Genomic DNA, 14,272 nt, shown 5'->3' with positions numbered 1-14,272 from the left:
ACACACACACACACACACACACACACACACACACACACACACACACATATTTGCCTCTAAGTCCTACCCGTATTTTCAGTCCATTCCTTTCACAAACATTTCCTTTCTTTTCCTCTCTCTATTCTCCCAAGTGGTTATACATGCATTCTTTCCACCTCGAGTTTATGATCAAGGCCAAGTTTCGTTGTATAACAAATGTTTTTCTCTTCTTTTGGCGGGAGGCCATGTCTGCTATGTGTTTGTCAACATGAAAATGATGGCTGGGTTTATGCTTTCCTGTTTATAATCAAGATGAAGTTTTCTAAGAAACTGCCTTTCTAGGATATTTTTTGAAAGAAAATACTTTTTGAGTCCTTCACATTTCCTTGACAGCATTAACACAGTTGATACAGCACAGTCAACTTCTCTGTCAATGTGCAGAGAAGTGTGCAGAGAAGTGGGTGTAAGTAGGTGCAAACCAGCAGTTAAAGATTTATGCTTTTTCTACAGACAAAGAAGAAGCTAATCTCATCTTTTTTATTTTTTTGGGAAAACCGTCTGTCTAACACTTTCAGTAACCGCACACACATAGGCACACTTGTGTACACACTAACGTGTTGTGCTCACTTTACAATGTCTGGGTTCGAAACTCGGGCCGCCCAACCACTGAAGACGGGGGACAACATCTGTCCGCCATCTTTGTCAGTGCTGCAAGTATTATGGTGAGACCCCTTTTCGCCTCTCTGACTCTTCAATCTGCCATCCCCCAAACACTTGCCTTCTTTTACCATCTCTCTCCACTTCACCCCTTCTCGACACCCTGTCTCCCCCCATCTCCAAAGCAAGCAGAGCTCATCTGCGTTACTGCTGCTCTTTTCTTTTTTTTCTCCACTGTAGCCTTTTCTTTATTTACCGTCTTTATTTTTAGAGTTCCTTTTCCACCTCGCTCAACATCCTCTGTGCATTGGTTTGAATACAAGCTACTGTTTTCTATTCATTATTGTTTATGATTTGCGCTTCATAGCTTTCTGCTCATGATGAATGTACCTTTTGTTTGTCAGAATCATAGATGACACTTCAATTTGTGCAATCTTGCCTCACCCCATGCCCTTTGCCCTGCAGTCCTACAAATACTTCTTACATTAAAAGTTAATAGAATAGGTATTGTAATGTGATTTTACTTGTGCATTTTGAGTTGTATATTACAGTGAGTTATACAAGCATTGCAAACAACATTTGCATATTTCTTTTAGCAGCTGTTATCAATTCAAGTCTTTTTCTTTCTTTATTATGTCTCTCTACAGGAAACACACTCAGAAGTAGTTCAGGATGGCTCTCAATGTGCCGGGTCTGGTGGTGATGGCGGGGTTCTACCTGCTGATCTTGGGTACGGGCATCTGGGCGTCCATGCGTTCCAAGAAGGAGGAAAAGAAGTGCTCAGGAGATGGCATGGAGATAACACTACTGGCTGGACGCAACATCAACTTGCTAGTCGGCATCTTCACTCTTACTGGTATGGCAGTCAGAGGGAGTTCATTCAGACTGATTATTTGTAGTCTCTCTGATTTGTTCATGACATTAGATAATATAATTGTTTATGTTTGTAAGAAGAATGCAAATGGTTATTAAGGTCTCCTCGTGATGGTGTGTCTAAAGAAAAGTGATTGTTTGGTAGGAATGATGAAGTCAGTGGAATGCACAAGTATGGGTGGTGTCTTTGCCCAGTTTCTCCTTTCATTGTGTATGTTTGTCTCTCTGCAGCAACGTGGGTGGGTGGAGGCTTCATCCTCGGTATAGCTGAGGCAACATACAACCCAACTCTAGGCGCAGTGTGGGCTCTCATGCCTGTGCCATATGTCCTGACCTTCTTCCTAGGTGAGTAGCACCTCTGTTCCCCCAAGCTTTAAACCCTTGTGTGTGTTGTCCCCCCCTAATATTGTAGAAAAAGGGTTATTTGAGATTGCTTTGAGGTTAAGACATTCATGTCTGTTACATCAACCCTAATCATGGAGCATACTTGATGTATTCATTGCATGTTAAAGCTTGTTCTGCGAAGTAGCTTATATAAACAGCCGTCAGATCAATGTGATGGATTTAAAAAAAAGTTTGTAGTACTGCACTTGGCATTCGCCCTAATGTTTTTCGGTGTGCAGATCTTTTTTTTTTTAAACCAATATTGCTTGCACCAGAAATATCTGTTCTATAATTTAACATGATGATGCAGTCTGGTATGTAGAGGCTGCAACAATGTCCATAAACGCACACATACAATAAAAACACGTGAGGTTTTCAGACATTTGTTGACTTTGGTGTGGCTGAACCAAATTAACTTTATGCAGCCTGACATAAACAATCTTGTACACAAGGCTTATTGGCCTTGAAATGAACACCTGCAAGCACCAGTAACTTGCCACACAGGCTGGTAACATTAACACAATGGGAAGCCTCACTTAAATAAAGATTTACCTTTATTCAGTAGAATCCCTTTGATATCTATAAGTTAAGTCTGACAGGTCAGGACTCAGTATTAGAAGAAGAAAGATTGTTGTTGTCAAGATTTGACATTCAGTGCATAACTTGTTTTACACTAATGATGTCATGTGTCATGAGTCATGTGGTATAATGACACTCATTACAATGTGCTATATTAGTATTTAAACAACAAGTAGACAGAATCTACTTGTAATACAGGATTCATGTTTTCATCATTATTCCTCAAAAGAGAACATAAACCATTTCAGAGAAAACTCCAAAATGAAGTTTGTGCAGACAGTTAACAAGATACAACATCAAATTGAACTTCACAGACTTCTCTCTCGAGCTGAAGCGTTGCTGACCAGTAAGGTAGCTGCCATGCCCCCGACTCCCATCTGACTCCGCACACCAATAAATGTGTCACTCACTTTAAAAATAGGACCATGAGAAATCAGTTCAGAACTGTAACTTGAGGCAACAGGTGCTAAGGGAAAGTTCACCCAGGGACTTAGATTGCTCACTCTTGAATTCATCAAACTACAAACTCAGTGTGCTGTCTGTGAGCATTTGAAACAGGTGAAATCCTCAGCACTCCAGTCCCAATGCACATTGGCCTGCATGGTATGAGAGAAATAGGAAACGGAAACTCCAATGTCCCTGATCAGGAAATATAACATTCCCCATGTTGGTCTAGTAGACCCATGGGTTCAGCTGAAGGTGTTTATTGTGTTATTTGGAGGGAATATTGGTTTTATTTCTTAAAACACACTTGTTCTTTCAATCTCTTGCTCACCCTCTTCCTCATCGTCCCTTTTCTCTCATTTGGATTATAATCATAGAAATAAAGCCATGTTTGGCGTCATCATTTTCAAGAGAGAGATAATCATTATATGCTTATCCCTTCCCTCTTGCCTCAGGTGGGTTTTTCTTTGCCAAGCCTATGAGAGAGAACAAGTATATGACAATGATGGACCCCTTCCAACATAAATATGGGAACGTCCTGAGCACTGCGCTGATCCTTCCCGCACTGGTGGCTGATGTCCTGTGGGTGGCACGCACACTTGTCAGCCTGGGTAAGTTACTTAACTCTGTTCAACTGTCTTGCACTATAATGTGTGCACACACCTACTCACATACTTATGCAATCATGCAGGCAACCACAGATCTTGTTACACAATGTTCAGAAACACGAGAGTAGAGCACAGCTGGATGTTGATGGTTGGTGCTTTTGGGCCGCTCTGTGGATTACTTTCAGTTTCGCAACATCAGACAATCCACGGTTCATAAGTGAGTTTACTATAATAAACTCACACTCAACTCTACAAACTCGAGAGGGGCTCTTTGTTGGCAAGACCTCGTAAAAAATGTTACAATGTGGTTGCATTTCCTATTGGTGGCACCAAGGTAGCATGTTATTGTAATGAGTCTAAATGCTGAGCTTCATTGCACTGGTTTTCATCATTCATGACTGGGCTGGATCATATGTAGCATATGTGTTTATTATTATGTGTTATGTCCACGTGTTTTTGTGTCTGTTTGATGGAATAAATATAACCCGGGGCTGTGAAGCATCTTCAAACAAACTGAATTCAAACTAAAAAACAAGTGGCAATTTATGAAAGCAATCGTCTCAAAGTTATCATACAATACAAGTCATTGATTTGGCCCAAAAAAACATTAAAGTCACCAAGCTTTCTGCCTGGTTAGCAGTGGCTTATTTCTAACGAGGTACAACACTGTGTGCGCTGGTAGAACCATTAGCTGTTAGTTGTTAGCCAAACTCACAAGGGTCAGTGATGGAAGTATCAAACAGGAAGCAAAAAGTGTTTTTAGTAACCCTAACCGCAACCCTGAGAGGACCTTGATTTTGCAGCCATAACTGGGATGCAAGATTAGCTATGGTCTGAGTCACCGCAACCCTAAGAGGACCTTGATTTTGCAGCCATAACTGGGATGCAAGATTAGCTATGGACAGACACAAAGTTGCACACTCACTTACGGACGCAGTCTGGACACACTTGAGCATACACACAATTATCCTTGTGTAGATAAGATAGATAATAACAGGCTTAATATTTATTAGGGCTGTACTGAATAATTCAAAGCTGTAAAGCTTCATTCATAACAGTGACATTTGAACATTGCATGGTTAGGTTTTATAGTGTAGGCGATAGTTAGCCCATATCTCCATATCCTTGGATTATTATTTTTATTATTTAGATGGATTATTGTTGTGTAGTGTGAAGATTTTTCAGGTGAAAAGATTACATATTTGAAGATTAAAGTGGCACTGATAATTTGTGTGTCTTTGTGTGTGTTTGTGTGTGTTTGTGTGCTTTGAAAGTGGACAGAAGTGTGCTGGTTCTCTGAAGTGTGAATCTGTTTACGTAATGTTTTCGTGTGTGTGTTTTTAATGCTGTTTTCTTTTCCAGTGTTTTTGAAAAGGGGGGTTAAACATTGAGCAGCCTGTTGATTGTGAAAGGTGATCAATTACTCAAACCAGATTGTTATAATTTGTCATTGGAGTCGTCAGACATTGTTTGTGCCAGGGCTCTTACTGATTGACAGAAGGAAAATGTTACATGATAATTCTTAAAGTCTTTTTAAACTTGAATCCGAACGGTGAAATCCATTGACAATGTTTGAGTCACCACTGTAGCACTGTATGCAGTATGACGCTCCGCAAAAGGACTGGTTGAGAGGCAGGAAAACCTATTAAACCAATATAGAATCAGGGGACCCCTCACTCTTCAGTGAAACCTCCTGTCGTTGTTTCTGGCACAGTAATGCTTACTTGGAACACACGCACAGAAACACTTGACACTCCAGAGAGTGCACCGAGCATTTGACCCACGGGAGTTGTTGCTGGGAGACTGTTTGTTTATGTGTGTGTATAAGTAGTATAAACTGAGCTTCATGGTTGGCTTAAGCGTGTGTGTGTGTGTGTGTGTGTGTGTGTGGGCGTGTGCCTGTGTGTTTGCGTGTTTGTGTATGTGTGTGGTTCAGTGCCAGAAAGGATTTCACTTTTAATACACACTTCCCATGTGCTGTCATTTAGCTGCGTGCAGTATCAACAGTACACAGTCATGGTCAAATTTCTACCGGGAAAGAATCGGGGACAGGACAGGACGGCCGCAAACGGTGTGTTTGTGGCGGTTGTGCACGCACGCACATGCATGAGTGGATCTAAAAACAACACAGGGGTATTTAGGCAGCTCTTTCCCTCAGTCAATCCCTGGCACTGCCCATTTAGTCCCAGAGGCCCCTAAATCTCATTCCCCCTTTTCCAATTTCAAATTTGGCATGGATGGGAACAGCACAGCTCAGCAGATTGTGCCATAGTGCCGTGTTGAGTGTCATGTCCAGGTCAGGTCGGGATGTTCTAGAGATGGATTCCAGTTTACACATGGCATCATAATGCATCTCGACTGACCGCTAGGGGTTAGAGTCTGATAACAGTCAAAGTTATACAAATGACAAGAGTACACAAAACAAAGCAAAGCAACACAGAAAAACTTGCAATGAGAACAAGTTAGAAATAAAAGTCGTGAGTATGACTTAAAGAGTAAAAAACATGAGGTAACTTTCTATCAATGTTTTGAGGCTTGTTATGCAACATAAACTTACAGTTCGTCACCGTGGTCATGTATACATTTGCGTCAATTACCACCTCTTAATGTATAAGTATTCGTAATATATCTGTATTTAGCGCTTACCTAACAAAATGCATTTAAGTGCCAAGTGTGAACAGGTGGTGAATAACTTTAGGATCTACTATCACTTTGGAATGGCAATTAAGTGATGGGTCTTTCTGCAGGGTTAAGAAACATCAACAAACAAATTCAGGTCATATGATAAAGCAGCCGATAAATAACATGGTGACAAATCTTACAGGGTAATAGATTTGATTTAAAAAATGCCAAACACATGGGGTGAAAGTAAAAACTGAGAATGGTGAAGTATGCATTATCAAGATGGTGCAAAGATGGGGTGGTTTAGGGGGGTGAGGGGTCAGCAGGGTGGTAAGTCGGGATCGATGGTGCCGTCTGACACTTCTCTGTTTAAGGGCATTGTTGTGATGTGGCTGCAGGCTGCGGCTGGGGAGACCCTGACAATGTGGGAGAAGAGCTGGTGAAGGTAGTGTCGTTTTGCTTGCCTTGTTTAAGTAACAGGATGTCTTTTTTTTTATGATTCACTTGTTTACCTTTACTTATACATTATTTACACATTTTTCTCACTACTTGAAGACTCTTCTCTTTACCTTCTGCTTGATTTAATTTACTTAATTAAGAATTATCAGTATTAGGATGATAATTCATCCAAGAGGGTGGAAGGGCATATTTTGGAGTCACAATCAATAGGCTGCTTCTGTTATGTGTTTCTGTACAGTTGGTTACAATTTTATCATTATCACTTTTATCTTGGCTTGTTGCTTTATATCTAAGCTATTGGGTGCTTTTTAAACGTTTAACCAAAGCCTCCCATGCTTAAGTTTAACTTTATTATTGATTTCAATAACTAAAAATGTAATGTTTTGCTTCTTGTTGGGAAAATATGGATTTATTTGTGTTTTTGGGGGAAAAACTGTATTATGATATAAAAGGTAAAACAAGACTGCCTAGCTTCTTAGTAAGTCTTTAGTATAAGTACAAACAAGTGGATGCATGTATAATGTGTGTCTGTGGGAGAGGGAAATATTAAAAAGCCAAAAAGAGACAGAGAACCTAATAAAACACTTAATTTAACTGTCACAGTAAGCATCTGCATGTATCCGTAGCAACAAACACCTGTACATTAGACAACTTGGTGTTAGATTTTTGTCCGTCGGCCCTCCGATGCTTATCGCTCTGCTGTGTTGCTCCAGGTGGAACTATGAGTGTGATCCTGGACCTGCCCTACATCTACTCCATCATCATCTCCTCAGTGGTGGCCATAACCTACACACTGCTGGGGGGGCTCTACTCTGTGGCCTACACTGATGTCATCCAGCTCATCCTCATCTTCATCAGTCTGGTGTGTAACATTTAGCTGTTGACCCGTTCACACGGCAGCAAGGTGAACCGCATAGCTTCAGCTTCATTCTTCTATTGAATGATGAACATCATTCAGGAATCCTATCAGATTGCTCACTCAACTACATTGTAGTAACAAGTTATATAAGTTGATGTTGATTAGTTGATGTTAGTAGCTGCTGGAGCTTTCAGTCATTTCATATGATCTTTATCAGCAAAGGTTGCCCAATTGTAGATGTTAAAATTTATTTTTCTCTGAGCACTTTAAAGACTTCTTGTTTGTGTTGACTTAAAAGTTGAGCTTCATGAGCTCCATGAAATTCCATTTAATTTCCACTGGGTAAACTTAATCATTGTCTGGCATAAGTTTGCTGGGCAGCACTCAGATTTCTCCCCCTAGAGAACCCAAAATCAGATAAGCTGTATCCTTGTGTTTGTGTATACAGTGGGTGTGTGTCCCTTTCCTGATGACAAACCCTCACTCTTTGGACATCACTCTGACGGCCTACAACGAGACCTTCCAGGCTCCCTGGGTTGGCACAGTGGAGCTCGATCAGGCCGGCAAGTGGTTTGATGACTTCATGTTGTTGGTGAGGGGGCTTGTTATTTCATTCGATGAGCCAACAGCCAGGCAAAACAACAGCAAAGGCATGAGAGGATTGTTCCTTCCTGTCCTGCACTGCTGTGCCAACTGTTTCCTGTCATCATTTCTGAACTTTATGTTTGTGCCAGGCTCTGGGTGGGTTGGCCTATCAGGCGTTCTACCAACGAATCCTGTCCTCCTCATCTTACACCCAAGCTCAAGTGACCTGCTTCGCCTCTTCAGCCTTCTGCCTGGTTCTGGGTATCCCATCCATTCTGGTGGGGGCGGTGGCAGCCTCTACAGGTACACAATCTTAACTTACAGCTCTGGAACATTCTTATGTCAGCTTTCATTTTCAAGATTCACATTTAATGTATTGTCATTGCACAATGAAAATCATTTGTAGTTGGGTTATAAGTATAAAAGTATAAAGTATAAAAAACGAAACATTTTTTATGCTGGAATGGAGTTGAGTGTGGAGGATGAGGAGTTATGGAGGCTCACAGCCGTAGGAAATAAGCTTCTCTAAAGCAGCTGTTATTTGCCAGACGGCAGCTGGTTGAACAGGCTTTGGCTGGTGTGGGTAATGTATTTTAATAAATTTTGGGCCTTTCGCAGGCACCTCTTGTCACCAATATAACTGATGCTCGGTAGATTGGTACCAATGATGTTCTGGGCGGTTTTATCATCCGTTCTAGAGCTCCCCTTTCCTGAGCCGGGCACATCCCATGCCAGTTTGTCCAGTCAGAAGGCTCTATTGCTCCTTTTGTTTATTAGATATAACCCATTTGTCTTATGGACCCCACTCGGTCTTTCACACATTACTTCGATGTTAATCCAAAAATTCATCTGTCCTTCTTCCCAGACTGGAACTCAACCAGTTATGGATTACCCACCCCATATGAGCGCGACCAGGCAGGCTCCATCCTCCCCATCGCCCTGCAGTTCCTCACACCGCCCTACATCTCCATCATCGGCATTGGAGCTGTAGCTGCTGCTGTCATGTCCTCCATGGACTCGGCTCTTCTCTCCTCCGCCTCAATGTTTTCGTCAAATGTCTACAAGAACATCCTCAGGAAGCAGGTGAGAATCTTGGAGAAAGATATCAACGTTGTGCATAAACATAACCAAATACTGAATACTACTGTTGAGAAAAGAGGGTTTGAAGTTTGAAGACTCCAAACAAAATCTTAATGTTATGTTTTGTAGTCTGATCCTATCAAAGTCACAGACCGAACATTACTTTAAAATCTTTAATTTGCTGCTGAATATGTCAATCATGTGAATCCACTAAAGGATTTCACAGACATTGTATCACTATACTGGACTCACAACACAAACTGGAGGCAGCAACAAAGTACCTATTGAATTTACAATACTATACATTCTGAGCACAGTATGTGGGCATCCTGTACATACTGTAACGTATCTACAGGATGCCCACTGCTATACACAGTCTTGTGTATGATGTTTGCTCTATTACAACAATGATGTCATTATTACGCCCCCAAGGAATGTTCTTGTAGTGCTTTAACTTATGGGTACTGTGTGTTTGCTAGTGAATCTCTTTGTAAATAGACTTGCATTTATAAATGGCCCTTTCTAGTCTTCCAACCACTCAAAGCGCTTTGCACTACATGCCAACATTTACTCATTCACCCACAAGTTGATACACTGATGGCAGAGTATGAGATATGCCATGCAAAGTGTTCTTTAAGTTTCAAACTAATACCCATTCACAGACTCACATATACTGATGGCACAAAGTCATTTTGGCTTAGGTTTTTTGCCCAAGGAGGACACATCGACACGATGACAAGAGCACCCGGGGAAACTGTTGAGGGTTCGGGATCGAACCTCAACGTCATGTGCAACTTAACTCTCTTTGTATTTGTTGTTGTCATTCTCTCTGCAGGCGTCCGACCGTGAGATGCAGTGGGTGATCCGTATCTCGGTGGTGGTGGTGGGTCTGGCTGGCACTGCCCTCACCTTTCTGGACAACAGCGTCCTGGTCTTCTGGCTTGTGGGCGTAGACATGTCCTACACCATCATGTTCCCTCAGCTGGTCTGCGTCCTCTTCTTCAAGGTGTCCAACGGCTATGGAGCTACCCTGGGCTACCTGATGGGAATCATCCTGAGGATCATGAGCGGCGAGCCCCTCATTGGCCTCCCGCCTGCCATCCATTTCCCTGGCTGCCGTATGGATGACGAGGGAAGGCTAACCCAGTTCTTCCCCTTCCGCACCACTATCATGGTCCTCTCGCTCTTGTCTATACTGCTCTTCTCTTGGCTGACGTCCATCATTTTCAACAAGGGCATGCTGTCTGAGAGGTGGGATGTGTTCAACATCAAACGCAAGGAGAAACCAACAGCCGGAGCCGCGGACGACGAGCGGACCAACTCTGGTAGCGAAGAACCCTCAGCTGCCAAGCAGCTACTGGACACCACCAGCTGCTGAAGAGGCTCACGAAGAGGGAGAGAAGATGGGCTCTGGCTGGAGGCGAACATGTTTGTTTGTCTGCTGAGCAGGCGTTCACAGAGGGGGAACAAAGGCAAAGGCTGGATATTGGCAGTATCACAGTGAATTTGTAGCAATAATATAGAGAGTGTGCACCTTACATCATCACTTGCCTCATTGTGTTCTACAGAGAAAACAGAGAGAAAACAGGTTATGTCAGCAAACCAGCCCTATCCCACACAGCACTGTATGATTATATTATATATATTAAGCAGGATTAAACATAAGTTAAAAGTTCTCAATAATACAACTTCAACATTTTATTCATTAGATAGTCCTCCCTAAAACAGACTTTTTTATTTGTACAGATTTATACAAATATATTTATAACACATTTGACGAACTGAGATTTAATTTTCGTCAGACCTGAATTCAGTTCCCAAAGACCACCGTGCTGTGGCAACACAAAAGACACTCCCAAAGGATTAGATATTGCATTTTGTAAGATAGAATGTTTTGCATACTCTCTACAAAATCAGAAACCATCAAGATATCTGCTCCTTCCTTTACTGAATAATCATGAATCAGCTAGGCCGGCAAGAAACATGTCTCACTGTGCTGTACTGCACTGCGAGTGCACCTTACTCCTCTCTCGGTGTGAACCTCCGTTAATGAATTGCAGCTATGTGCAGCATGACAGAGCTCTCATTCACACCGGAACAAAGAAATGCCTTCTAAAGAACGCCTGCACGCTCTGCACGTTTCTGTGGCGCATTTGTGAAAGACATTTCTTTATTTAACAGATCATTTTAATGTGATCTGTTTTCTTCCTTTCTATAGTTGATCTGCTGCCTTAAACTCTACTTCACTGTGATTCTTCTTTGCTTACTTGTTAATATAAGATCATCAGTTTTCACTTCACACACAAAAATTGCTAGCACACCAATGTAATTTGGTTTTAGAATTAAAAACTGTGTCGTTTCCTGATTACCAAACTTCTTAGCTTGCAGCAGTCCACACTCCTGAAGATGTTTTTTTTATTTTACAGAAAAATAAATCTGTGTGCAAAAAGAGAAAATCAGAGTTTTGTGAACATATCTGTGAAGATTCAAAGTTAAATGTTAACTTTCAGAGCAACGTTTACCTCCATCACTTAAATAGTGCTCCTTAGACACCATCAAGTTTAAGACTTTTTGTTTGTAAACCCCCCCAGTATTGTGACTAAAGGGTGTCACCCTGTGTGACTGCTGCTGAGTTGTGTTCATTGCTGGTGGCTTTGCTATTTAATGAATATCAAAAATCACAAACGGCAACCGAAAAACACAGAAGTGACACAAACACTTTTGCAATAGTTTTGTTCTTTTGACTATTTGAAATGACTGCTTTTTTGTGACTAGTAGCAGGGAGAAGCAAAACTGCAGAACTTGATCTCCCAGCATGCCGCAGTTATTATTAGCCCATTCCCTTTACCTGCAACTTACTCACATGATGAATAACTGAATGTAGCAGTTTGAGATACACTTGCCAGATGTATCCCTCGATTTCCTCCTCCATTTTCCTCTGTCTGTGTGAAAGATGTGCCTTTCAGTTTGATGGTGACCTTGTGTTGTATTTTTTTGTTTTTTGTTATATACTGTATGAAAAGCTTTTGTTTACAGTGGGATCATTATTTCCTCTGTGGTGGTGAAGGGTTTGCAGCTAAATTCTTGAGAATTTACATATAGTTTCACAATAGTATACTCCCTTTCTATAATTGTATTTTATTAGAAATGTTCAATGACGACGTGTGTTTTGTTTTACTGAGCCTTATTGTGGTTTTGATGAGCAAAGAGATTCCTGCTAACAACTGAAATCCTTCCTCTACTATACTGTTGCTCACAAAATCACTGGAATCTTGTCTCACTCCGCTGTCAGTGGTTATTTACTGGCCATTATAAAAGGGGTGTATACTCTTGACACAAATGTTCAAATAACTCATGGAGTGGTAATGTTGGCTCTAAGTACACACAACTTTAACCCATGATTCTGACTTCTATCCAAAGAAAACTATATGAATGTAATTTTCCAAAGAATGATTGCACAGAACAAACTGTTCTCAAAACAGGACGCATTCAGGGCACAATGCATCCATCTTTTTATGCGTGATTGTGATTTCAACCTGTATATACTCTTGTATACTGTAAAGTCCTTATCATCATGATTTGTATATTAACACTTTTTTTTAATCTAAGCTGATAGCTAAGTGTTGTGAGTTCTAGAAGAAAACACAAAAGTGTATTAAGTGTAAGTTAGGGATGTTTTTAAAGTGAAATAAATTCACCTGCATTTTTCAGAACATTTAATATAACTTCACCTTCACAAATGTTCAAATCACTGGGTGGCAGTTTATTTGTGTCAGCAGTGATTCTGAACAGCTGTGCGTTGTACACATATCACAGGAAATGCATGTTACATACTGCTGAGTGAAAGTATTGGCCATTTAGGATGAACACTCCGGCCTGATAACGTCTCCAGACAGGATTTGATGGAGGAAAACACACCAGCAGTCCTCAGCAAGCCATCCACAATTTAAAGGATGGCAAAGCCTCAATAACGGAGGGTATGTTTATGTCATCAGTCCATTTCATCACTTTTGAGGAGAAATGTTTTGTTTTCCATGTGGGGTAAATCAAGTATCATCTATGAATGTACTGACAGTTGTTGGTTTTACAATATCAATAGGTAGTATATTGTATTATCCCCTAATATGTTTGTATACTTATATGATTTACATTAACAATGATGTATGTATACTGAACTTTCACTCTTGCCCCATGGCAAGGTCCTACTTTGTAATCAATTAATGGAAACATTGTGAGGTGATGTTCTGTCAGAATAAAGGCTGAAACCAAATTATTGTTTCTTTGGGGTCTTAAATCATCTTTGTGGCTCATGCAACTCGTGAGCTTTTCAAGTATGTACCTAGTTCTAAATATAAATTGTTTTCCAGGCATCCAAATAACTTAACTTGTTAATGGCGCTTGAGCTGCTCAAAGAACATCGATGGTAAAATAGAACACAATGGCTGAACAAAAAGAGCAATGACAAAAAGTAATTAATACACTTTAAATGCTTAGTATTGGTGATTAGAGAAGCCATGGAAGGGGTGTCACTTCATCCTCCTGTTAATAAAACTGCCTTTTAGTTTGTTGAAAATTAAAGTTTCAACATGTTTTAATAGTGTTGTCTGTAAAATAGTTAATATTCTTTGCCCCCTGTCCAACCATTCAGAGCCATTAGACTGAATATTTTTCATGAGATGTATGATTACAGCAGCCCATAACGCTAAGGATGTCCAAATGTAGAGGTCAAACAGAACTATTAATACAACCTGCTTCAGTGCAAATTCTCTTATGTGACCAAGTTACGTTTTAACACTTCTGGTCCAACAGTTTGACACTTGGACGACACTTGAGCTTGGGGCTAAACACCCAGCTATGTTGAATGGATTCAACATGCATTGCCTGCATGAGGCTGAGCCTGGTACTCACTCTGTTGGGTGAATATTAGGTTCTTACCTTGTGTGTCAATCTGATTCAGCTTGAAGAGATGTCACTGATATCTGGCTTGTCCAACATTGTTCAATGTTTTACTCTTAAGTAAAAAGGACTACAGGACCATTCTCCAGTTTTTTTAGACAAGTAACATTAGTTAACTGAGGACTGTTTTGGCTTTTTTCAGCAAAGAATAACATTTTTTAAATGAGGATAAAAATAACCTTAATAG

At 40.7% G+C, this 14,272-nt stretch overlaps 1 protein-coding gene across 1 annotated transcript; it reads left to right on the top strand.

Annotated features, from left to right (window-relative positions):
• The first annotated feature begins 254 nt into the window (after positions 1–254).
• On the top strand, positions 255–13,389 carry LOC129095617 (high affinity choline transporter 1-like). Its single transcript, XM_054604133.1, has 9 exons — positions 255–701; positions 1,284–1,492; positions 1,741–1,854; positions 3,372–3,527; positions 7,319–7,467; positions 7,913–8,056; positions 8,199–8,352; positions 8,915–9,132; positions 9,965–13,389. Exons 2-9 carry the CDS (start codon positions 1,309–1,311, stop codon positions 10,505–10,507), a joined length of 1,662 nt encoding a protein of 553 aa, XP_054460108.1. The 5' UTR covers positions 255–701; positions 1,284–1,308; the 3' UTR covers positions 10,508–13,389.
• The last annotated feature ends 883 nt before the right edge of the window (positions 13,390–14,272 follow it).

This window comes from Anoplopoma fimbria, chromosome 9 (genome assembly GCF_027596085.1).
Source record: "Anoplopoma fimbria isolate UVic2021 breed Golden Eagle Sablefish chromosome 9, Afim_UVic_2022, whole genome shotgun sequence".
In the NCBI taxonomy this organism is placed as follows: domain Eukaryota; kingdom Metazoa; phylum Chordata; class Actinopteri; order Perciformes; family Anoplopomatidae; genus Anoplopoma; species Anoplopoma fimbria.
This window is presented reverse-complemented; position numbering and strand designations above follow the sequence as displayed.

Coding starts and splice junctions, on each gene's coding strand:
- LOC129095617 (XM_054604133.1), top strand. CDS start 1,309: ATGGCTCTCAATGTGCCGGGTCTGGTGGTGATGGCGGGGTTCTACCTG. Junction 7,468..7,912: donor TCCTCATCTTCATCAGTCTG/GTGTGTAACATT, acceptor TTGTGTATACAG/TGGGTGTGTGTCCCTTTCCT. Junction 9,133..9,964: donor AGAACATCCTCAGGAAGCAG/GTGAGAATCTTG, acceptor TTCTCTCTGCAG/GCGTCCGACCGTGAGATGCA.